Below are 26248 nucleotides of genomic sequence, written 5' to 3' on the forward strand. Positions count from 1 at the left end.
GTATCTGTTATCATTTTGGGATAACCATTGTGCTGTACTAGAGAGCATAGTAATCCAGCAGACTATTTACCAAAGTGTGATGTGGGTATCTGTTATCATTCTGGGATCACCATTGTGCTGTACGAGAGAGCATAGTAATCCAGCAGACTATTTACCAAAGTGTGATGTGGGTATCTGTTATCATTCTGGGATAACCATTGTGCTGTACTAGAGAGCATAGTAATCCAGCAGACTATTTACCAAAGTGTGATGTGGGTATCTGTTATCATTCTGGGATAACCATTGTGCTGTACTAGAGAGCATACTAATCCAGCAGACTATTTACCAAAGTGTGATGTGGGTATCTGTTATCATTTTGGGATAACCATTGTGCTGTACTAGAGAGCATAGTAATCCAGCAGACTATTTACCAAAGTGTGATTGGGGTATCTGTTATCATTTTGGGATAACCATTGTGCTGTACTAGAGAGCATAGTAATCCAGCAGACTATTTACCAAAGTGTGATTGGGGTATCTGTTATCATTTTGGGATAACCATTGTGCTGTACTAGAGAGCATAGTAATCCAGCAGACTATTTACCAAAGTGTGATTGTGGTATCTGTTATCATTTTGGGATAACCATTGTGCTGTACTAGAGAGCATAGTAATCCAGCAGACTATTTACCAAAGTGTGATTGGGGTATCTGTTATCATTTTGGGATAACCATTGTGCTGTACTAGAGAGCATAGTAATCCAGCAGACTATTTACCAAAGTGTGATTGGGGTATCTGTTATCATTTTGGGATAACCATTGTGCTGTACTAGAGAGCATAGTAATCCAGCAGACTATTTACCAAAGTGTGATTGGGGTATCTGTTATCATTTTGGGATAACCATTGTACTGTACTAGAGAGCATAGTAATCCAGCAGACTATTTACCAAAGTGTGATGTGGGTATCTGTTATCATTTTGGGATAACCATTGTACTCTACGAGAGAGCAAAGTAATCCATCAGACTATTTACCAAAGTGTGATTTGGGTATCTGTTATCATTTTGGGATAACCATTGTGCTGTACTAGAGAGCATACTAATCCAGCAGACTATTTACCAAAGTGTGATGTGGGTATCTGTTATCATTTTGGGATAACCATTGTGCTGTACTAGAGAGCATAGTAATCCAGCAGACTATTTACCAAAATGTGATTGGGGTATCTGTTATCATTCTGGGATAACCATTGTGCTGTACTAGAGAGCATACTAATCCAGCAGACTATTTACCAAAGTGTGATGTGGGTATCTGTTATCATTTTGGGATAACCATTGTACTGTACTAGAGAGCATAGTAATCCAGCAGACTATTTACTAAAGTGTGATGTGGGTATCTGTTATCATTCTGGGATAACCATTGTGCTGTACTAGAGAGCATAGTAATCCAGCAGACTATTTACCAAAGTGTGATGTGGGTATCTGTTATCATTTTGGGATAACCATTGTTCTGTACTAGAGAGCATAGTAATCCAGCAGACTATTTACTAAAGTGTGATGTGGGTATCTGTTATCATTTTGGGATAACCATTGTACTGTACTAGAGAGCATAGTAATCCAGCAGACTATTTACTAAAGTGTGATGTGGGTATCTGTTATCATTCTGGGATAACCATTGTGCTGTACTAGAGAGCATAGTAATCCAGCAGACTATTTACCAAAGTGTGATGTGGGTATCTGTTATCATTGTGGGATCACCATTGTTCTGTACTAGAGAGCATAGTAATCCAGGAGACTATTTACCAAAGTGTGATGTGGGTATCTGTTATCATTTTGGGATAACCATTGTGCTGTACTAGAGAGCATAGTAATCCAGCAGACTATTTACCAAAGTGTGATGGGGTATCTGTTATCATTCTGGGATAACCATTGTGCTGTACTAGAGAGCATAGTAATCCAGCAGACTATTTACCAAAGTGTGATGTGGGTATCTGTTATCATTCTGGGATCACCATTGTTCTGTACTAGAGAGCATAGTAATCCAGCAGACTATTTACCAAAGTGTGATGTGGGTATCTGTTATCATTCTGGGATAACCATTGTGCTGTACTAGAGAGCATAGTAATCCAGCAGACTATTTACCAAAGTGTGATGTGGGTATCTGTTATCATTTTGGGATAACCATTGTGCTGTACTAGAGAGCATCGTAATCCAGCAGACTATTTACCAAAATGTGATTGGGGTATCTGTTATCATTCTGGGATAACCATTGTGCTGTACTAGAGAGCATACTAATCCAGCAGACTATTTACCAAAGTGTGATGTGGGTATCTGTTATCATTTTGGGATAACCATTGTACTGTACTAGAGAGCATAGTAATCTAGCAGACTATTTACCAAAGTGTGATGTGGGTATCTGTTATCATTCTGGGATAACCATTGTGCTGTACTAGAGAGCATAGTAATCCAGCAGACTATTTACCAAAGTGTGATGTGGGTATCTGTTATCATTGTGGGATAACCATTGTGCTGTACTAGAGAGCATAGTAATCCAGCAGACTATTTACCAAAGTGTGATGTGGGTATCTGTTATCATTCTGGGATTACCATTGTTCTGTACTAGAGAGCATAGTAATCCAGCAGACTATTTACCAAAGTGTGATGTGGGTATCTGTTATCATTTTGGGATAACCATTGTGCTGTACTAGAGAGCATAGTAATCCAGCAGACTATTTACCAAAGTGTGATGTGGGTATCTGTTATCATTCTGGGATAACCATTGTGCTGTACTAGAGAGCATAGTAATCCAGCAGACTATTTACCAAAGTGTGATGTGGGTATCTGTTATCATTTTGGGATAACCATTGTGCTGTACTAGAGAGCATAGTAATCCAGCAGACTATTTACCAAAGTGTGATGTGGGTATCTGTTATCATTGTGGGATCACCATTGTTCTGTACTAGAGAGCATAGTAATCCAGCAGACTATTTACCAAAGTGTGATGTGGGTATCTGTTATTATTCTGGGATCACCATTGTGCTGTACTAGAGAGCATAGTAATCCAGCAGACTATTTACCAAAGTGTGATTTGGGTATATGTTATCATTTTGGGATAACCATTGTGCTGTACTAGAGAGCATAGTAATCCAGCAGACTATTTACCAAAGTGTGATTTGGGTATATGTTATCATTTTGGGATAACCATTGTGCTGTACTAGAGAGCATAGTAATCCAGCAGACTATTTACCAAAGTGTGATTTGGGTATATGTTATCATTTTGGGATAACCATTGTGCTGTACTAGAGAGCATAGTAATCCAGCAGACTATTTACCAAAGTGTGATGTGGGTATCTGTTATCATTGTGGGATCACCATTGTTCTGTACTAGAGAGCATAGTAATCCAGCAGACTATTTACCAAAGTGTGATGTGGGTATCTGTTATCATTCTGGGATAACCATTGTGCTGTACTAGAGAGCATAGTAACCCAGCAGACTTTTTACAAAGTGTGATGTGGGTATCTGTTATCATTCTGGGATAACCATTGTGCTGTACTAGAGAGCATAGTAATCCAGCAGACTTTTTACAAAGTGTGATGTGGGTATCTGTTATCATTCTGGGATAACCATTGTGCTGTACTAGAGAGCATAGTAATCCAGCAGACTATTTACCTAAGTGTGATGTGGGTATCTGTTATCATTTTGGGATAACCATTGTGCTGTACTAGAGAGCATAGTAATCCAGCAGACTATTTACCAAAGTGTGATGTGGGTATCTGTTATCATTCTGGGATAACCATTGTACTGTACTAGAGAGCATAGTAATCCAGCAGACTATTTACTAAAGTGTGATGTGGGTATCTGTTATCATTTTGGGATAACAATTGTGCTGTACTAGAGAGCATAGTAATCCAGCAGACTATTTACCAAAGTGTGATGTGGGTATCTGTTATCATTCTGGGATAACCATTGTGCTGTACTAGAGAGCATAGTAATCCAGCAGACTATTTACCAAAGTGTGATGTGGGTATCTGTTATCATTCTGGGATAACAATTGTTCTGTACTAGAGAGCATAGTAATCCAGCAGACTATTTACCAAAGTGTGATGTGGGTATCTGTTATCATTTTGGGATAACCATTGTACTGTACTAGAGAGCATAGTAATCCAGCAGACTATTTACCAAAGTGTGATGTGGGTATCTGTTATCATTCTGGGATAACCATTGTGCTGTACTAGAGAGCATAGTAATCCAGCAGACTATTTACCAAAGTGTGATGTGGGTATCTGTTATCATTTTGGGATAACCATTGTGCTGTACTAGAGAGCATAGTAATCCAGCAGACTATTTACCAAAGTGTGATGTGGGTATCTGTTATCATTGTGGGATCACCATTGTTCTGTACTAGAGAGCATAGTAATCCAGCAGACTATTTACCAAAGTGTGATGTGGGTATCTGTTATTATTCTGGGATAACCATTGTGCTGTACTAGAGAGCATAGTAATCCAGCAGACTATTTACCAAAGTGTGATGTGGGTATCTGTTATTATTCTGGGATCACCATTGTGCTGTACTAGAGAGCATAGTAATCCAGCAGACTATTTACCAAAATGTGATTGGGGTATCTGTTATCATTCTGGGATAACCATTGTACTGTACTAGAGAGCATAGTAATCCAGCAGACTATTTACCAAAGTGTGATTTGGGTATATGTTATCATTTTGGGATAACCATTGTGCTGTACTAGAGAGCATAGTAATCCAGCAGACTATTTACCAAAGTGTGATGTGGGTATCTGTTATCATTGTGGGATCACCATTGTTCTGTACTAGAGAGCATAGTAATCCAGCAGACTATTTACCAAAGTGTGATGTGGGTATCTGTTATCATTCTGGGATAACCATTGTGCTGTACTAGAGAGCATAGTAATCCAGCAGACTTTTTACAAAGTGTGATGTGGGTATCTGTTATCATTCTGGGATAACCATTGTGCTGTACTAGAGAGCATAGTAATCCAGCAGACTTTTTACAAAGTGTGATGTGGGTATCTGTTATCATTCTGGGATAACCATTGTGCTGTACTAGAGAGCATAGTAATCCAGCAGACTATTTACCAAAGTGTGATGTGGGTATCTGTTATCATTCTGGGATCACCATTGTGCTGTACTAGAGAGCATAGTAATCCAGCAGACTATTTACCTAAGTGTGATGTGGGTATCTGTTATCATTTTGGGATAACAATTGTGCTGTACTAGAGAGCATAGTAATCCAGCAGACTATTTACCAAAGTGTGATGTGGGTATCTGTTATCATTCTGGGATAACCATTGTGCTGTACTAGAGAGCATAGTAATCCAGCAGACTATTTACCAAAGTGTGATGTGGGTATCTGTTATCATTCTGGGATAACAATTGTTCTGTACTAGAGAGCATAGTAATCCAGCAGACTATTTACCAAAGTGTGATGTGGGTATCTGTTATCATTTTGGGATAACCATTGTTCTGTACTAGAGAGCATAGTAATCCAGCAGACTATTTACCAAAGTGTGATGTGGGTATCTGTTATCATTTTGGGATAACCATTGTACTGTACTAGAGAGCATAGTAATCCAGCAGACTATTTACCAAAGTGTGATGTGGGTATCTGTTATCATTCTGGGATAACCATTGTGCTGTACTAGAGAGCATAGTAATCCAGCAGACTATTTACCAAAGTGTGATGTGGGTATCTGTTATCATTTTGGGATAACCATTGTTCTGTACTAGAGAGCATAGTAATCCAGCAGAATATTTACCAAAGTGTGATTTGAGGTTGTCTATCTGTGTGTCTGTCTGTCTGTCTGTTTGACTATGTGTAGGAACTCGGATACCTCAATAAGTTGTGGAAGGAACTTGTTGGGCACATCTGGTGTGTGACAAGGACGAATTGATTCGATTTTATTGAAGATCCGGATCCGGATCCGATAATTCTTAAGGGATTCTTCACCATTGAAAAATACGGCCAAAAACGATATATAGCACGATTATGTATTTCAAAAAGTTGTGGATGGATTCAGACGAACCTTGGTAGACAAGTTGGGTGTTTGATAAGGACTAATCGATTCGATTTTGGTGAAGATCTGAATATGGATTCGGATACGAGAATTATTTAATTTTTAAGTGATTCTTCACCATTGGGAGATTGGGTGAAAAGCGATAAATTACATTATATTAAAAAAAGTTATGGACGAGTTAAGACTAAACTTGGTGGACCTAGTTGGTTTGGTGACGAGAACAAGGCGATGAGATTTTGGTTCAGGTCCGAATCCAGATCCGGCTCATCATTGGAAAAACCATTGGATCACACATCATTGGGATACAGAACGTAAACTGTTTACCTGGCGGAGCGGAGGTATGCTCTTTACCGAGTACCAATTTCTTATGCATTGTGGGTCACCATTCTTCAAAATCAGTTTAACTGCAGCAATTTTCATTTTGTCAGCGACTGCACTGTTACGTCAGGATGAACTTATGATGAATACTCGGGGCTGAATAATTTCAGGTAAAGTCGTTTTCAAGAGGACAGTCGTTATTATGATTTGATATCCTTGTAATTAGTCTCCCAGTACATTGATGTTTATTAATGTCTGTTCTGGATATGATTTATGAACAAACTCCTCCGTGAACCTAAGATCAATGTAACAAAAAAAACAAAATTTCCAATGACCTCAGTAGTCTTGAGTTCATTTTGTTCAATGCAAACACTGGTGTTGTTGGCTTAGCAGTTAGGGTGCCGGCTTGGGATCCCAGGATCCTGGGTTCGAATCCTGGTCGATCGCTGAATTAACACCAGGGGAGTTGACTCAGCCTGTCATCCTTCCGAGGTCGGCAAATTGAGTACCAGCTTGCTGGGATGAATGGTCCCGGTGTGTACCCCGATTTAGAATAGGTACACCGCATCCCCGCGCATCGTAAGAGCGTGACCAAGGGTTGGCGTCAGGAAGGGCATCCGGCCATAAAAACATTGCCTCAAAACAGGGAACCATGATTGTTCATGGGGCCCGCAAGGCTAACCCCCGCTCTAGCGGGGAAAATGGGCTTAAAAAAAAAACAAAAAACGATCAAACACATGCATATTTCAGATGATGACGTCATGAACATTAGAACAAACCCTAACTTATTTGCAATGTTTTTTTTTGTTGTTTTTTTTGTGAATAGTTCATCCTTTGTGTTTGTGAGGCCTGGTGTTGGCTCAGCGGTTCGGGTGCCGGCTTGGGATCCTAGGATCCTGGGTTCGAATCGCGGTGAATTTACACCAGGGGGGTTGACTCAGCCTGTCATCCTTCCGAGGTCGGCAAATTGAGCACCAGCTCACTGGTAATTCCCTGTGTGTCGCAATAGGCGACTAACAGGGTTGGCGGCATGAAGAGCATCCGGCCATAAAACATTGCTTCAAAAATGGGACCACGGTGCCCGAAAAGGGCCAACCCCTGCTCTGCGGGGAAAAATGGCCTCTAAAAGTGGTTCATCCTTTGTGTTTGTGTATTGTTTTGCGATGTGTTGATTTAATGTACAGCAAATAGCAATGTGTGTGTCACTTGTGCCGTGATGTATGCACACAATAGAAAGGGTTAATGGATTTGAAAAGCCATTGTGCATGGCAATCCCAATATAATATGGCAGTGAGCAAGCAAATAAATGAACAGCCTGCTAATAACAAACAGCTTGACTCATGTCGTCAAATGACGTGTGACAAATAAATTATACTCCACTTCATGTTGAGTGTTTCATTTCATTTCAACCATTAAAGTAACCACCTTTAGAGGCCATTTTTCCCCGCAAGCGGGGGTTGGCCTTTTTCGGGAACCGTGGTTGTTGTTGTTTTTTTGGTCCCCTTTTTGAAGCAATGTTTTACGGCCGGATGCCCTTCCTGACGCCAACCCTTTTTGCCGCCTTTAGCGACAAACAGGGAATTACCAGTGAACTGGTACTCAATTAGCCGACCTCGGAAGGATGACAGGCTGAGTCAACCCCCCTGGCGTTAATTCAGCGATCGACCGGGATTCGAACCCAGGATCCTGGGATCCTAAGCCGGCACCCTAGCCGCTAGCCCAACACCAGGGATTTAGCACCAACACCAGGGATTTCAACCATTAAAGTATTTGACAAATATTACAATCTTATATTGTCCACAATTGTTTGATAACACACAGATCTCTCCTGATCATCTAGCCTGCTTGTGTTGAAGCACATCATTGGATCATTAGTTCCGCTGACCCATTCCGATTTTGTTTTGCTGTAGAATTCTGGAGCTTCAAGAAAATGGAGAACTGGCTGCGATGCAGCAACGGTGGTGGCCTCGGGCCGGAAAGTGCGAGCTCAGGGGTGAGACCCAGGAACCTGCGTCATCGTCTCGTGCTCTGGGACTCAAGAGCTTTGCGGGAGTCTTTTGCCTGCTCGCTGCGGGTCTGCTTCTTGCCTGCGTCGTAGCCGTTCTCGAAATATGGTGGAGCCGACGACATCACCGCCATCGACCAAGCAACCAGGTCAGAAGTTAGAGAACAAAATTTGACGAGGACAAACAGAGGATGTGAGAAAGTGGAATGCGAGAGACTATAATGACGAGGAGCAGGTGGGATAGAAATAATGAAATAAATGTGGACCTGGATTAACAAAATTTGACGAGGAGAAACAGAGGATGTGAGAAAGTGGAATGCGAGAGACTATAATGACGAGGAGCAGGTGGGATAGAAATAATGAAATAAATGTGGACCTGGATTAACAAAATTTGACGAGGAGAAACAGAGGATGTGAGAAAGTGGAATACAAGAGACTATAATGACGAGGAGCAGGTGGGATAGAAATAATGAAATAAATGTGGACCTGGATTAACAAAATATAACGAGGGGAAACAGAGGATGTGAGAAAGTGGATTGCGAGAGACAATAACGACGAGGAGCAGGTGGGATAGAAATAATGAAATAACTGTGGACCTGGATTAACAAAATATAACGAGGGGAAACAGAGGATGTGAGAAAGTGGAATGCGAGAGACTATAATGACGAGGAGCAGGTGGGATAGAAATAATGAAATAAATGTGGACCTGGATTAACAAAATATAACGAGGGGAAACAGAGGATGTGAGAAAGTGGAATACAAGAGACTATAATGACGAGGAGCAGGTGGGATAGAAATAATGAAATAAATGTGGACCTGGATTAACAAAATATAACGAGGGGAAACAGAGGATGTGAGAAAGTGGAATGCGAGAGACTATAATGATGAGGAGCAGGTTGGATAGAAATAATGAAATAAATGTGGACCTGGATTAACAAAATATAACGAGGGGAAACAGAGGATGTGAGAAAGTGGAATAGAAAAGAATATAATGATGAGGAGCAGGTGGGATAGAAATAATGAAATAACTGTGGACCTGGATTAACAAAATTTGACGAGGAGAAACAGAGGATGTGAGAAAGTGGATTACAAGAGACGATAATGACGAGGAGCAGGTGGGATAGAAATAATGAAATAAATGTGGACCTGGATTAACAAAATTTGATGAGGAGAAACAGAGGATGTGAGAAAGTGGAATACAAGCGACGATAATGACGAGGAGCAGGTGGGATAGAAATAATGAAATAAATGTGGACCTGGATTAACAAAATTTGATGAGGAGAAACAGAGGATGTGAGAAAGTGGAATTACAAGAGACTATAATGACGAGGAGCAGGTGGGATAGAAATAATGAAATAAATGTGGACCTGGATGAACAAAATTTGATGAGGAGAAACAGAGGATGTGAGAAAGTGGAATGCAAGAGACTATAATGACGAGGAGCAGGTGGGATAGAAATAATGAAATAAATGTGGACCTGGATGAACAAAATTTGACGAGGAGAAACAGAGGATGTGAGAAAGTGGAATAGAAAAGACTATAATGATGAGGAGCAGGTTGGATAGAAATAATGAAATAAATGTGGACCTGGATTAACAAAATTTGACGAGGAGAAACAGAGGATGTGAGAAAGTGGATTACAAGAGACGATAATGACGAGGAGCAGGTTGGATAGAAATAATGAAATAACTGTGGACCTGGATTAACCAAATTTGATGAGGAGAAACAGAGGATGTGAGAAAGTGGAATACAAGAGACTATAATGACGAGGAGCAGGTGGGATAGAAATAATGAAATAAATGTGGACCTGGATGAACAAAATTTGATGAGGAGAAACAGAGGATGTGAGAAAGTGGAATGCGAGAGACTATAATGACGAGGAGCAGGTGGGATAGAAATAATGAAATAAATGTGGACCTGGATGAACAAAATTTGATGAGGAGAAACAGAGGATGTGAGAAAGTGGAATAGAAAAGACTATAATGATGAGGAGCAGGTGGGATAGAAATAATGAAATAAATGTGGACCTGGATGAACAAAATTTGATGAGGAGAAACAGAGGATGTGAGAAAGTTGAATGCGAGAGACTATAATGACGAGGAGCAGGTGGGATAGAAATAATGAAATAAATGTGGACCTGGATGAACAAAATTTGACGAGGAGAAACAGAGGATGTGAGAAAGTGGAATACAAGAGACGATAATGACGAGGAGCAGGCGGGATAGAAATAATGAAATAAATGTGTACCTGGATTAACAAAATTTGACGAGGAGAAACAGAGGATGTGAGAAAGTGGAATACAAGAGACGATAATGACGAGGAGCAGGTGGGATAGAAATAATGAAATAAATGTGGACCTGGATTAACAAAATTTGATGAGGAGAAACAGAGGATGTGAGAAAGTGGAATGCGAGAGACTATAATGACGAGGAGCAGGTGGGATAGAAATAATGAAATAAATGTGGACCTGGATTAACAAAATTTGATGAGGAGAAACAGAGGATGTGAGAAAGTGGAATGCGAGAGACTATAATGACGAGGAGCAGGTGGGATAGAAATAATGAAATAAATGTGGACCTGGATGAACAAAATTTGATGAGGAGAAACAGAGGATGTGAGAAAGTGGAATACAAGAGACTTTCATGACGAGGAGCAGGTGGGATAGAAATAATGAAATAAATGTGGACCTGGATGAACAAAATTTGATGAGGAGAAACAGAGGATGTGAGAAAGTGGATTGCGAGAGACTGTAATGACGAGGAGCAGGTGGGATAGAAATAATGAAATAAATGTGGACCTGGATGAACAAAATTTGATGAGGAGAAACAGAGGATGTGAGAAAGTGGAATGCGAGAGACTATAATGACGAGGAGCAGGTGGGATAGAAATAATGAAATAAATGTGGACCTGGATGAACAAAATTTGATGAGGAGAAACAGAGGATGTGAGAAAGTGGAATGCGAGAGACTATAATGACGAGGAGCAGGTGGGATAGAAATAATGAAATAAATGTGGACCTGGATGAACAAAATTTGATGAGGAGAAACAGAGGATGTGAGAAAGTGGAATGCGAGAGACTATAATGACGAGGAGCAGGTGGGATAGAAATAATGAAATAAATGTAGACCTGGATTATTACATTGAAAAAATAATTTATTTAACTTTAGTTGAAATACTTTGGTGGACGTTGTCCTCGTATTCATGGTGGAAGACACCAAATATGCTCCTGAGCGATACTTGCTTTGCCCGGTTGGCACGGAGTGATTTCTCATGCCATCTGACATGCCTGTAATTGGCATACTTTATCAATGATTTTTTCCCCCCATTTATTTGCCTAAAATAGAAGGGTGAGCAAAGAATCATTAGGGGAAGATGGACGAGACCAAAATGTATTATATAGAGAACCAGTAACGCTAAGCATGATGGAATATGAACATGTGATTCTCGGGAGGAGCCTGCGAATGATGAGGGAATAGAAATACAATATAGGGGTAAAGTGGATAAAAAGCAGGAAGTGGGGTGTAATGAAATGGGCAGAAAAGCCAACGTGGGTGGAGGCACAAGGGAAATGGCAGCCAGGGTAATGAAGTAATCGTTTTCTGCAATGAAATTGTGTGCAGTACTCCCTCTGGTTGTTATCTCCACACTCGGGTTCCTTATGTGCCTTGTCATGTGCTGTATGTGCTTTGTCATGTGTTATGTACTTTGTCCTTTTATGTGCTTTGTCATGTGGTATGTGCTTTGTCCCTGTATGTGGTTTGTCAAGTGATATGTGCTTTGTCCCTGTATGTTATTTGTCATGTGCTCTGTGCTTTGTCATGTGCTGTGGGTTTTGTCATGTGCTATGTGTTTTGTTATGTACTATGTGCATTGTCTCTGTATGTGCTATGTCATGTGTTATGTGCTTTGTCCTTTTATGTGCTTTGGCTCATGTGCTCATGTGGTATGTGCTCATGTTGTGCTCATGTTAGCTTGTGCTCATGCGGTATGTGCTTTGTCCCTGTATGTGCTTTGTCATGTGGTATGTGCTTTGTCCCTGGATGTGGTTTGTCATGTGATATGTGCGTTGTCATGTGATATGTGCTTTGTCATGTCTTATGTGCTTTGTCATGTGCTATGTGCTTTGTCCCTGTATGTGCTTTGTCATGTGCTGTGCTTTGTCCCTGTATGTGCTTTGTCATGTGCTATGTGCTTTGTCTTGTACTATGCGCTTTGTCAAGTGCTCTGTGCTTTGTCATGTGCTATGTACTTTGTCATGTGCTTTGTCATGTGCAATGTGCTTTGTCATGTGCAATGTGCTTTGTCATGTGCAATGTGCTTTGTCATGTGCAGTGTGCTTTGCCATGTGATGTGTGCTTTGTCATGTGCTACGTGCTTTTGTCTCGTACTATGTGCTTTGTCATGTGCTGTGTGTTTTGTCATGTGCTCTGTGCGTTGTCATGTGATATTTGCTTTGTCCCTGTATGTACTTTGTCATGTGATTATGTGCTTTGTCCTTTTATGTGCATTGGCTCATGTGCTCATGTGGTATGTGCTCATGTTGTGCTCATGTTGGCTTGTGCTCATGCGGTATGTGCTTTGTCATGTGGTATGTGCTTTGTCCCTGTATGTGGTTTGTCATGTGATATGCGCTTTGTCCCTGTATGTTATTTGTCATGTGCTCTGTGCTTTGTCATGTGCTGTGGGTTTTGTCATGTGATATGTGTTTTGTCATGTACTATGTGCATTGTCCCTGCATGTGCTATGTCATGTGTTATGTGCTTTGTCCTTTTATGTGCTTTGGCTCATGTTGTGCTCATGTTGGCTTGTGCTCATGCAGTATGTGCTTTGTCCCTGTATGTGCTTTGTCATGTGGTATGTGCTTTGTCCCTGGATGTGGTTTGTCATGTGATATGTGCGTTGTCATGTGATATGTGCTTTGTCATGTGCTATGTGCTTTGTCATGTGCTATGTGCTTTGTCCCTGTATGTGCTTTGTCATGTGCTGTGCTTTGTCCCTGTATGTGCTTTGTCATGTGCTATGTGCTTTGTCTTGTACTATGCGCTTTGTCAAGTGCTCTGTGCTTTGTCATGTGCTATGTACTTTGTCATGTGCTATGTGCTTTGTCATGTGCAATGTGCTTTGTCATGTGCAGTGTGCTTTGCCATGTGATGTGTGCTTTGTCATGTGCTATGTGCTTTTGTCTCGTACTATGTGCTTTGTCATGTGCTGTGTGTTTTGTCATGTGCTCTGTGCTTTGTCATGTGATATGTGCTTTGTCCCTGTATGTACTTTGTCATGTGACTATGTGCTTTGTCCGTTTATGTGCATTGGCTCATGTGGTATGTGCTCATGTTGTGCTCATGTTGGCTTGTGCTCATGCGGTATGTGCTTTGTCCCTGTATGTGCTTTGTCCCTGCATGTGCTTTGTCATGTAGTATGTGCTTTGTCCCTGTATGTGCTTTGTCATGTGATATTTGCTTTGTCATGTGATATGTGCTTTGTCATATGCTATGTGCTTTGTCCCTGAATGCGCTTTGTCATGTGCTGTGCTTTGTCCCTGTATGTGCTTTGTCATGTGCTATGTGCTTTGTCTTGTACTATGCGCTTTGTAAAGTGCTCTGTGCTTTGTCATGTGCTATGTACTTTGTCATGTGCTATGTGCTTTGCCATGTGCTATGTGCTTTGTCATGTGCAATGACTGTGCTTTGTCATGTGCTGTGGGTTTTGTCATGTGCTATGTGTTTTGTCATGTACTATGTGCATTGTCCCTGTATGTGCTATGTCATGTGTTATGTGCTTTGGCTCATGTGCTCTGTGCTCATGTTGTGCTCATGTTGGCTTGTGCTCATGCGGTATGTGCTTTGTCCCTGTATGTGCTTTGTCATGTGGTTTGTGCTTTGTCCCTGGATGTGGTTTGTCATGTGATATGTGCGTTGTCATGTGATATGTGCTTTGTCATGTGCTATGTGCTTTGTCATGTGCTATGTGCTTTGTCCCTGTATGTGCTTTGTCCCTGTATGTGCTTTGTCATGTGCTATGTGCTTTGTCTTGTACTATGCGCTTTGTCAAGTGCTCTGTGCTTTGTCATGTGCTATGTACTTTGTCATGTGCTATGTGCTTTGTCATGTGTAATGTGCTTTGTCATGTGCAATGTGCTTCGTCATGTGCAGTGTGCTTTGCCATGTGATGTGTGCTTTGTCATGTGCTACGTGCTTTTGTCTCGTACTATGTGTTTTGTCATGTGCTGTGTGTTTTGTCATGTGCTCTGTGCTTTGTCATGTGACATGTGCTTTGTCCCTGTATGTACTTTGTCATGTGATTATGTGCTTTGTCCTTTTATGTGCATTGGGTCATGTGCTCATGTGGTATGTGCTCATGTTGTGCTCATGTTGGCTTGTGCTCATGCGGTATGTGCTTTGTCCCTGTATGTGCTTTGTCATGTAGTATGTGCTTTGTCCCTGTATGTGCTTTGTCATGTGATATTTGCTTTGTCATGTGATATGTGCTTTGTCATGTGCTATGTGCTTTGTCATGTGCTATGTGCTTTGTCCCTGTATGTGCTTTGTCATGTGCTGTGCTTTGTCCCTGTATGTGCTTTGTCATGTGCTATGTGCTTTGTCTTGTACTATGCGCTTTGTCAAGTGCTCTGTGCTTTGTCATGTGCTATGTACTTTGTCATGTGCTATGTGCTTTGTCATGTGCAATGTGCTTTGTCATGTGCAATGTGCTTTGTCATGTGCAGTGTGCTTTGCCATGTGATGTGTGCTTTGTCATGTGCTATGTGCTTTTGTCTCGTACTATGTGCTTTGTCATGTGCTGTGTGTTTTGTCATGTGCTCTGTGCTTTGTCATGTGACATGTGCTTTGTCCCTGTATGTACTTTGTCATGTGACTATGTGCTTTGTCCGTTTATGTGCATTGGCTCATGTGGTATGTGCTCATGTTGTGCTCATGTTGGCTTGTGCTCATGCGGTATGTGCTTTGTCCCTGTATGTGCTTTGTCCCTGCATGTGCTTTGTCATGTAGTATGTGCTTTGTCCCTGTATGTGCTTTGTCATGTGATATTTGCTTTGTCATGTGATATGTGCTTTGTCATATGCTATGTGCTTTGTCCCTGAATGCGCTTTGTCATGTGCTGTGCTTTGTCCCTGTATGTGCTTTGTCATGTGCTATGTGCTTTGTCTTGTACTATGCGCTTTGTAAAGTGCTCTGTGCTTTGTCATGTGCTATGTACTTTGTCATGTGCTATGTGCTTTGCCATGTGCTATGTGCTTTGTCATGTGCAATGACTGTGCTTTGTCATGTGCTGTGGGTTTTGTCATGTGCTATGTGTTTTGTCATGTACTATGTGCATTGTCCCTGTATGTGCTATGTCATGTGTTATGTGATTTGGCTCATGCGCTCTGTGCTCATGTTGGCTTGTGCTCATGCGGTATGTGCTTTGTCCCTGTATGTGCTTTGTCATGTGGTTTGTGCTTTGTCCCTGGATGTGGTTTGTCATGTGATATGTGCGTTGTCATGTGCTATGTGCTTTGTCCCTGTATGTGCTTTGTCCCTGTATGTGCTTTGTCATGTGCTATGTGCTTTGTCTTGTACTATGCGCTTTGTCAAGTGCTCTGTGCTTTGTCATGTGCTATGTACTTTGTCATGTGCTATGTGCTTTGTCATGTGTAATGTGCTTTGTCATGTGCAATGTGCTTTGTCATGTGCAGTGTGCTTTGCCATGTGATGTGTGCTTTGTCATGTGCTACGTGCTTTTGTCTCGTACTATGTGCTTTGTCATGTGCTGTGTGTTTTGTCATGTGCTCTGTGCTTTGTCATGTGACATGTGCTTTGTCCATGTATGTACTTTGTCATGTGATTATGTGCTTTGTCCTTTTATGTGCATTGGGCCATGTGCTCATGTGGTATGTGCTCATGTTGTGCTCATGTTGGCTTGTGCTCATGCGGTATGTGCTTTGTCCCTGTATGTGCTTTGTCATGTAGTATGTGCTTTGTCCCTGTATGTGCTTTGTCATGTGATATTTGCTTTGTCATGTGATATGTGCTTTGTCATGTGCTATGTGCTTTGTCATATGCTATGTGCTTTGTCCCTGTATGCGCTTTGTCATGTGCTCTGTGCTTTGTCCCTGTATGTGCTTTGTCGTGTGATATGTGTTTTATCCCTGAATGTACATTGTCATGTGCTATGTGCTTTGCCATGTGCTATGTGCTTTGTCATGTGCTATGTGCTTTGTCATGTGCCATGTGCTTTGTTATGTGCCATGTGCTTTGTGCCTGTATGTGCTTTGTCCCTGTATGTGCTTTGTCATGTGCTATGTGCTTTGCCATGTGCTTTGTCATGTGCTATGTGCTTTGTCATGTGCCATGTGCTTTGTTATGTGCCATGTGCTTTGTGCCTGTATGTGCTTTGTCATGTGCCATGTGCTTTGTCCCTGTATGTGCTTTGTCATGCGATCTGTGCTTTGTCCCTGTATGTGCGTTGTCATGTGATATGTGCTTTGTCATGTGCTATGTGCTTTGTCATGTGCTTTGTGCTTTGTCCCTGTATGTGCTTTGTCCCTGTATGTGCTTTGTCATGTGCTATGTGCTTTGTCTTGTACTATGCGCTTTGTCAAGTGCTCTGTGCTTTGTCATGTGCTATGTACTTTGTCATGTGCTATGTGCTTTGTCATGTGCAATGTGCTTTGTCATGTGCAATGTGCTTTGTCATGTGCGGTGTGCTTTGCCATGTGATGTGTGCTTTGTCATGTGCTACGTGCTTTTGTCTCGTACTATGTGCTTTGTCATGTGCTGTGTGTTTTGTCATGTGCTCTGTGCTTTGTCATGTGACATGTGCTTTGTCCCTGTATGTACTTTGTCATGTGATTATGTGCTTTGTCCTTTTATGTGCATTGGGTCATGTGCTCATGTGGTATGTGCTCATGTTGTGCTCATGTTGGCTTGTGCTCATGCGGTATGTGCTTTGTCCCTGTATGTGCTTTGTCATGTAGTATGTGCTTTGTCCCTGTATGTGCTTTGTCATGTGATATTTGCTTTGTCATGTGATATGTGCTTTGTCATGTGCTATGTGCTTTGTCATGTGCTATGTGCTTTGTCCCTGTATGCGCTTTGTCATGTGCTCTGTGCTTTGTCCCTGTATGTGCTTTGTCGTGTGATATGTGTTTTATCCCTGAATGTACATTGTCATGTGCTATGTGCTTTGCCATGTGCTATGTGCTTTGTCATGTGCCATGTGCTTTGTTATGTGCCATGTGCTTTGTGCCTGTATGTGCTTTGTCCCTGTATGTGCTATGTGCTTTGCCATGTGCTATGTGCTTTGTCATGTGCTATGTGCTTTGTCATGTGCCATGTGCTTTGTTATGTGCCATGTGCTTTGTGCCTGTATGTGCTTTGTCATGTGCCATGTGCTTTGTCCCTGTATGTGCTTTGTCATGCGATCTGTGCTTTGTCCCTGTATGTGCTTTGTCATGTGATCTGTGCTTTGTCATGTGCTATGTCTTTGCTGTGCTGATGTGAGATTACTCGACATTTCATTGTAAACTCGATTGTACTTTGATCGCTCATCAACTGCATCATGCTTTGCACACAGCACAGGTTTTATTTTACTAAATATTGTCCGGGCAAGGGCACAATATTCTGACTTCATCATGCTTCGACCAAACCAATGCTTGCTTATATCACCAGACGTCGTTGGTGACTCCCATACCTCCATTTTGTTTGTGGATGGTAAATGAACAATTTTGCTCTCCATGTGCATCGGATATGCTAAATGTACCTGACTTCCCACAGGATGACAAGGAGATGGATATGCAGCAGTTTCATCACCGTCTGAACAGTTTGAGCTTGGACGAGGATACCGCTCACAAGCAAATCGGGCCTGCAGCTGGCGCTACGGAGATGCCTTCGCCACTTGAGCCCACTCTTGGCATGCGCTCGTCAATGCATCCGATTGCCCTCGAGTCAGTGCCAGATTTCCCTCACCCTTCACACAGCCGCCTTCATACTCATGCCCACCATCACCCACCACCCTTGCCTCCGACACCACCACCCATTTCCTCTTCTAGAGGATTTCTCTCTGAGCATACTCTCGTCCCACCGCCAGGCCGCTCCCTGCCCTCAAAGCTGAATATCAACCTCCCTCTCGGGAGCAGCTGCGGCTCGGGGCCTGGTGAGCATGTCGGCCTGGGCACTTTCAAGCACCGGGCACCGAACGGAGGGATCTTCCGACAGAGTCCCATGAAGCCTGCTGCTCCCATGCCCTTCCAGTCACTCTCGGCCACGATTCCAGAAGACCCAGAAGAAACCACACATGGCACCTCCATCTGAAAAGGCTCTTTACGTCTCCCCCGTCTTTCTGGCACTTCTCTCCAGCCTGGCCCAATTCCTACTACCCCTGCTACAGAGTGCTAAAGATGAGTGGCATGGTATTTCAGTGTCGGCTGATATAAATTATTTTCACTTTTCATGCTTTTCCACAAAATGCCACATATTCAGAAGGCAAAAAAAGTAAACAAGCAGAAATGGATTCTCTGTTTTGACCCGCTCATCAAACAAGACATGGGAAAATAATCTCAGCCGGGAACTTCAGCTTTTTATTGCCATGAACATTTGGGATAACATATCATGCTAATGTAAAAGCCAGTAAAAGAAAATATTTTTGTACGGTTCAGAGATGGTGCAGAAGATGGAATGAAATGGAGCGCACGACGTGCGCACTTGATTTGTGACACGACCCGAAAGCCCCTTTCCCAGAGTAACTTAACAAAACACAGTTTTGTTGTTGTTGTTGTTGTTGTTGTTGTTCAGTTTGGGACAAGGAATTGCACGATAAGACAATGACCACTGGGGTAACCACTGAACCCAAACTTCCGGCATTGGTACGTTTTGCATGTCTACGCTGCCTCACTGCCTCTACATTCTTAATGTGGTATACAGCGACGTCTTTTGCGGACAAGCGAACAGTAGACTTAGACAGTTGCATAGTTGCATCCAGGAATTCGGTTTTGGTTTAAAGCTAAACAAAGGAAATAACAAGCATCCCAAATGAACACATGTACGATGTGGACAAAGTGTTCACAATGAACGCCTCTTGCGAGGAAGTGTTGGCATGGGGTCACATGTCTGCGGAGGAGTGCAGTGACAGGTGTAAGGTACTTTATGTTACTGTACCAAAAAAAAAAAATGCTACAAGTTGTTTAATATGGGATTCACAAAAAGTGGTCACCTTAGTTTATTTGTCACATGGAGATTATTGTGATGGAGACGGAAGGTCCACACTGGTTTTCTGGTCGTTCTCTGATGCTATAATGTTAAATGCTGCTCTTACAAGGCTCACCTGGCTTAACATTGTCCGGTTAATTATCCCATTGATTGTCTTGTATGTTTTGGTTAGAAAGTTGAGATGCCCAAAATGCGAAACTTCTAGAATTGATCTATTGTTGTGTTCATCGGATTTTTTATCATTATCCATGTAGTTCCCATAAAAAAAAGTGTCATAAATTTTCGTTTGGAAAAAGAACACTTGGGTTCCGCACTTCACTGACTCGTCTCGCAAGGTTCACATCAAATGCCATTTCAAGCATTTCGTCGGTCTGCGCAGAAGACCATTCACTCACCATGGAGATGCAGACAAGTAAAATAAAAACATTCTGCATAAGATTTTGGACAAGGTAGATATTTGTAATGGGGAACAGATGGTTTACTAGAGGCCTTTGTATATACAGTGATAACTAAGGTTGATGTGAACTCATTCACGTGGGTATATTGTTCTTCTCTTCGCATGCCGTTCCCGCTGAAGTTCTGTTTATTTGCATCTAGAGCAAGCGCTTTGGGGTTGTTGTTGTTTTGTTTTTTTTGCCTTTTTTGACCCGCAAAGGGCATGGTACAAGCGGGCCAGGTAACCAGCCGTCACATCATTTAACGAGCTTCACCGATGAGTGTGGCATGCACACACCTCAGAACAATACCATTCGTATCGCATCGTACGAGTCAGTTTGCCTTCATAAATATACTATGGACATGGCGGGAATGGAATCGAAGCTCTTTTCAAAAGAGACATCACCAATGACTATCGTCCTTTTCGTTCCAACGACGAATCGTTCTTTTTTCGATGCTTTTCATGTGCTTCTTTGCACAGCGGTCCAAATCGTTTTCTAACATAGCAGTAATTTGCAGGAAGAAATGCTTTAAAATGTTCTTTTTTTCATGTTGCTGATCGTTTCTTGTGTCGGACCAAGTGACACATTATGCTATACATTCTTTTCAATGTGAAATGTGACTTTCTGTATCACGTTATTGTTGCATTTTAAACCCCGGTAGTGTTCTGTACATGTAATAGCAAAAGAAAACAAGGACAAAAACAACTGTACAATCTGAAACAATCATTTCACTGAAGGTGTTACACGGCATCATGTAGGTGGTAGAGAGAGTACCTTTCAAATAAAAAAGAAATTTGTACGATCCATTCTCTTCCGGTTTGTGTCAAAACTTTACATTCAGTTACAGTATGTGATGACATCTTCACAAGAAGACAATTTCTCATGCTATCAGATTGTGTGTTTCACATCATTCGCTATCGATACAGGTGTTTAACATTTGTTTAAGCGACGCACGGTTTACAGATCTCAACGGAATGATTTCAATGTCTAAACTCAAAATGTTTTTTAGGAATTGCATTCAATCACCACTTGCATTCAGAAAAAACATCCTCATGGTAAACTGCTTTTTGTGGTGCGAACAAACCAAGAAAGAGTTTTGAGAAAAGAAAAATGAACTATTAATATTTGAGGCCCTTCCTTGGTTCAAGTGTTGGTGAAAATCATCTGACTTGATGAGCACTACTGGCAGTGTATCGCATTACATTAGACACATTACAGTAGAGACTGTGATTGACACTCTTGCATTCACACCATCGCCTTGATTTTGTACTTTAATAAACTCATTTAGTAGGTAACCTTATCTCCCCCAACCCTCCCAAGAAAAATCCAAGTCGCGCTGGTGTATATATTCTCAAGCCCCCATTCCACTCGGGTCCGCCTAAATCTCAGCCGCCCCCCCCTGCCCCCCACTCAGATCAACCAAATCTCAGGACCCCTTCCACTCGGGTCCACCAAATATCAGGACCCCTTCCACTCAATCCACCAAATACCAGGTCCCCCCTTCCACTCGGTCCACCAAATATCAGGCCGCCCTCCCACTCAAGGCTGCCAAATCTCAGGCCCCCACCCTGTGTGCGCATGCGTGTCCTCCTCGATGGGTTAGAGTCGGCATAACCCATCAAGCCACGGGCGCCTCCCCTCTCTTTACCAAATCCGCCCACAAAGCTGTTGTATTCGGCTCATGACTATATCTCACGGAGCTTGATTCCCTGCAGGCGTAACATGGCAGAAAGGGAATCGGCAAATACTGCGTTTTTGCTCTCAGCATGATGAGGTTGGACAAATCCAGCAAGCTCCCAGACCGGGTCGTGTCCCTGACAATTCACATGACTTGGGGCGCCATGGGCACGCCCCCTCCCCTCCACCCCCGCCCCAACACAGCCACCGTGCACTCCGAAGCAGCCGCATATGGCACGAATCATCGATGAAACCTCGTTCTCTCACATCATCAATGGACGAGGCTCTACATGAAGAGCTCCGTCAAAGCCCAGGCTTTCACACCCGGCAGCATGGGGCACACAAATCCCACAAAACTCCAGAGCCAGACTGCCCAAACACACGTCGAACGACGTGACACAGACCACCATCTCATCCCATCAAAGCCGCCATTCTCAGGTCAGTCCTTACAGTCTTCAAATCTGATTTATTCGACACAGCGCCTGGTTCTCTCCGTCACAGGCAAGAGGGAGACCGCACGACCGGCAAGTTATTCCACGTCGCCATCGTGTGTGTGTGTGTGTCTGTGTTTGTGTGTGTGTGTGTGTATCGTTGGTTGTTATCTCCATTTGCGGGTTTCAGGAGGTGGAATGGAGTCATCCCAAGAAAGTATCCTTCTCTGTTTCGGTAAGAGATCACGGTTCATGGACCAAACTGTTCAACTTTTTCAGTTTGTTGGGCTTTTTTTAGGATCAGGAACCCTGGATTGCGTCTAGTTGTAGTTCATTTGTGGTAATATTCCCGTGGATAGTTTTCAAAATCTCAGTGAGGTTCTTCTTCATCATTCCTGTTGCTCAAATTCCTGGGTCAATTTCGATACTCTTCAGCTTCCAAGATCTCTTGATCTCATTTTTGAGGTCCTGGTATTTGGTCATTTTCTTGATTTCTGCGTTGTTTAAGCCAAAATCGCTGGGTACTGATATCTCAATCATCAATGCTGTATTTTCCTTTTTGTTCCTGAGTACAATGTCCGGACGCAATGCTTTGTTTTCTATGTTCACGCTCGATGGAATCATCAGGTCGTACATGAGCATGACGTCATCATTTTCAATGATTGCCCTTGGTTTATGTTTCCATGAGTTTTCTGGTTCTGGGATCTTTACATTTTTGCAGATCTGTCAATGAATAATTTTGCATACTTTGTTGTGCTGTTGTGTATAAAGTTGTTTTGAGAGGTTTTTTTTCATCCCGAGAGCAGGTGACTAGTACTTTCTCTTTCTGTCTTGCAGAATCTACACTTGTCCGTCTGGCTCAGTCCCACTATCTTTTTAAATACATTGCTGTCGTGTCCTTGATATTGAGCATTTATTATGATTTGTTCTCCGTCCCAGCTGAGCTGACCTCTTCTTAGCCATTCCAATGAGCCTTCTTTGTCTATCCCCACTCTATCCAATGACGTTTTGTATTCTCCTGCTCTTTTGTCATGCTCCCAGTTGATGGTGTATATGTCTTGATATTTATTTTTATATATTTATTTTGTCTTTTTTTATTGTTGGGCCTGTATTTGTTGCTGTTTCACCCTCCTGTGCGACATTTTCTATTTGCACCTGTTTTTGGAAATTATTTGGAAGGTGAGTGAGTTCGGGATACTTCTTTCAGGTTTGTTGTGTTCATGTTTTTACAAATTACATCCGATAGTCTGTTGATCATTTCACCTACTCAGCTAGTCCTACACTCGTCGCTCTGTGTACCTGGTTGAGCTCCATCAGGCCGCTCCCTCCCTCTCGTCTCGGCATGTACATTCTCAGGATGCACTGGTTTTTGTAAAACATTTTGTGGATGGTAAGGAGTTTTCTTGTTTTGATGTCTAACTTGTTGATTTCTGATTGGGACCACTTTATTATTCCGCAGCTACATTGGAACACTGGTACTGCGACCTGGTTTATGGCTTTGATTTTGTTTCTTGGGGAGAGGTATGTTTTCAGGATCAGCTTCGTTCTACGTAGATATTCTTTGGCGATTGTTTTGCGCATTTCTTTGTCACAAATTTGGTGGCCCTCTTCTACTCCGAGGTATTTGTATGATGCGTCGTTTTCTAACTGCTGTATTGTTGTTTTATGGTCAATTTTATGTTGTCTGTTTTTGTTTGTTTACCTTGTACAAATGTGCACTTGGCACACCTGTCTAGTCCAAATTCCATTTGTATGTCCTCGGAAAACCGTTTTACTAGTTTTAGTTGTTTTGTCAATTTTTTGTCATTTGATGCGAAGAGCTTTAAATCATCCATGTATAGTAGATGTGCCACCTTTCCTATTTCTTTGAATGTTTGCCTATTGGTTGTTAGTGTGTATCTGTGTCCTTGTTTATTGATGAGGTTACTTAATGGGTCCAGAGCCAGATAAAACAGAAGGGGGGGGGAGGACTGTCTCCCTGGAAGATTCCATGCCGTATCTTCACATCTGGTATTTCGATATTCCCTTCTGAGTGCTGTAATATCAATGTGATATTCCAGAGCTCCATTGCTTTCTCAATAAGTTTGATTATTTAGGGATTGATTTTGTATATTTACATGCATTTTATCATCCACGAATGTGGGACACTGTCAAAAGCTTTCTTATAGTCTATCCAGATGGTGGATAATTTAGTTCTTCACATTTTGTAATTTTCAAGTATGGCCTTGTTCAGTAGTAGGTGGTCAATTGTTCCATAACAACCTCTCTTACATCCCTTTTGTTCTGCCTCTAAAACTCCATGCTGTGTTAGATGATGGTACATCATTTCTGTGATGATTCCTGTCAGCAGTTTGGTTGTGGTTGGTAGACATGTTATCGGCCGGTATTTGTGAGGATGTTGGGTTTCCTCTGATTTTGGGATGAGAAAGGTGTTCCCTTCTACGAGCCACTCGACCACTGCCTTTTCCTCTTGGATCAGTTCGTTAAATGTCCTGGCATGGTGATTGTGAAAAGCATCAAGTTGTTTTCGCCAGAAATTTTGAATTCCATCTCAGCCTGGGCTTTTGAAGTTTGGCATTTTTTGAAGTTGTTTTTTTAGTTTCTCTTCATCATTAATCAATGTTTAATTAATTAATTAATCATCATTAATTAATCAAAATCAATCAATTTCCTCGAGTTGTTGCTTCTTCTTTTCCAAGTTTGGGATCCACTCTGCTTCCTTGTTATGTTCTTTTCGATCTTCAAAAATTCATTTCCAGAATTTTCCAGTTTTTCTTTTTCAGGGGGAGTTTGTTTTTTGTTTCTTCATAGTTTTTTTTAATCTTCCTTGCTATAATTTGTATTTTTAGTTTGTTTTCAGCTCCCAAGCACTCGAGGTATTTGTCTTCGATTTTGTGTTTGTTTTTTATTCTTTGGATTCTCTTCGTTAGTTTTGGGTGTCTGTTTCCTTTCCTGAACTGTTGTATTTATCCTACTTCCTTCTGCAGGTGCTCTCTTTGTGTCTCCAATCTCTGTCTCCAAGGTGGAATTTGGTTTTTATTTGTAAGGCCTGCTTTTTTTCTTCTTATGGTGTTGTTTGCCCGTTACTTTTTCTTGAATAAGTAGTGCCTCTGCGTAATAGACGACATTGATTTCCTTCAAGGTGGATGATTTTGAAATCATTTTTCCAACTAAATGGTTGGTTCACCTCACTAAGATTTTTGTCCATTTATTGTTTTCTACGCGATAAAGTTTTGGTCTTTCTCTGAAGTTTATCAATTTCATCTCTTCTATTTTGTTGGCTAACTATTCTTCCAGTCTATGCTGCTCTTCATCATCTTCACCATCCTCCTCTCCTTCATTCTGCTTCTCTCCCTTGTCTTTCTGCCCATCAGCATCTGCCTTTTCCATTCTTTCCCCCTTCGTTTGTGCCTGAGTCACCTGGTCTTTGTCTCTGAACAGGTATTGCCCCTCTTTCAGGGGGATATCGTCAATCTTTCCTTTTGCCACACTCTTTCTTTGTCGCCTTTGGTCCGGCTCTATGTCGGGTATGGTCCTCCATCCTGTTGCACAGCCAAAACCTCCTCTCATGCCATCTCAGCCAAATTCCTGCCATCTCTGTCTATACCTTCAAGCGAACACTTAGGTCCCCTCACTCTAATCTCTCTTGCCACTTGTTGCCTTGCCCTAGATGTAATCTCTTGTATTCTATATTTATCTAGATATATTTTAGTTGTTGAAAATACCTTTTCAAATTTATCAAGGGGGACTTCTCTGCCCTATTGTGTGTGTGTGTGTGTGTGTGTGTGTGTGTGTGTGTGTGTGTGTGTGTATGTGTGTGATATTTGTGTGTGTGTGTGTGTGTGTGTGTGATATTTGTGTGTGTATGATATTTGTGTGATATTTGTGTGTGTATGATATTTGTGTGATATTTGTGTGTGTATGATATTTGTGTGTATGATATTTGTGTGTGTGTGTGGTATTTGTGTGTGTGTTATTTGTGTGTGTGTATTATTTGTGAGTGTGGTATTTGTGTGTGTGTGTGTGTTTTTTTTTTTTTATACTTAAAATTATTTTAAAATATCTATTTTAAAATTAATACTGTACAATTAATTAAATGCATTTTAAAATAAGAATTGAAAAAGACAAATAAGAATTGAAAATCATGAGATAAAATTG

General features: G+C 41.6%; 1 protein-coding gene across 1 annotated transcript in view; it reads left to right on the forward strand.

Moving 5' to 3' along the window:
- The window catches only part of LOC137433231 (glutamate receptor ionotropic, delta-1), an 889585-nt gene extending 868844 nt beyond the window's left edge, over window positions 1-20741 (forward strand). The window contains exons 15-16 of the mRNA XM_078784012.1: window positions 8247-8490; window positions 18115-20741. Coding sequence (XP_078640138.1) covers window positions 8247-8490; window positions 18115-18651 — 781 coding nt within the window. The 3' untranslated portion in view covers window positions 18652-20741. The remainder of the gene's footprint in view (window positions 1-8246; window positions 8491-18114) is intronic.
- The last annotated feature ends 5507 nt before the right edge of the window (window positions 20742-26248 follow it).

Source organism: Myxine glutinosa, chromosome 8, assembly GCF_964187855.1.
Source record: "Myxine glutinosa chromosome 8, kmMyxGlut1.1, whole genome shotgun sequence".
NCBI lineage: Eukaryota > Metazoa > Chordata > Myxini > Myxiniformes > Myxinidae > Myxine > Myxine glutinosa.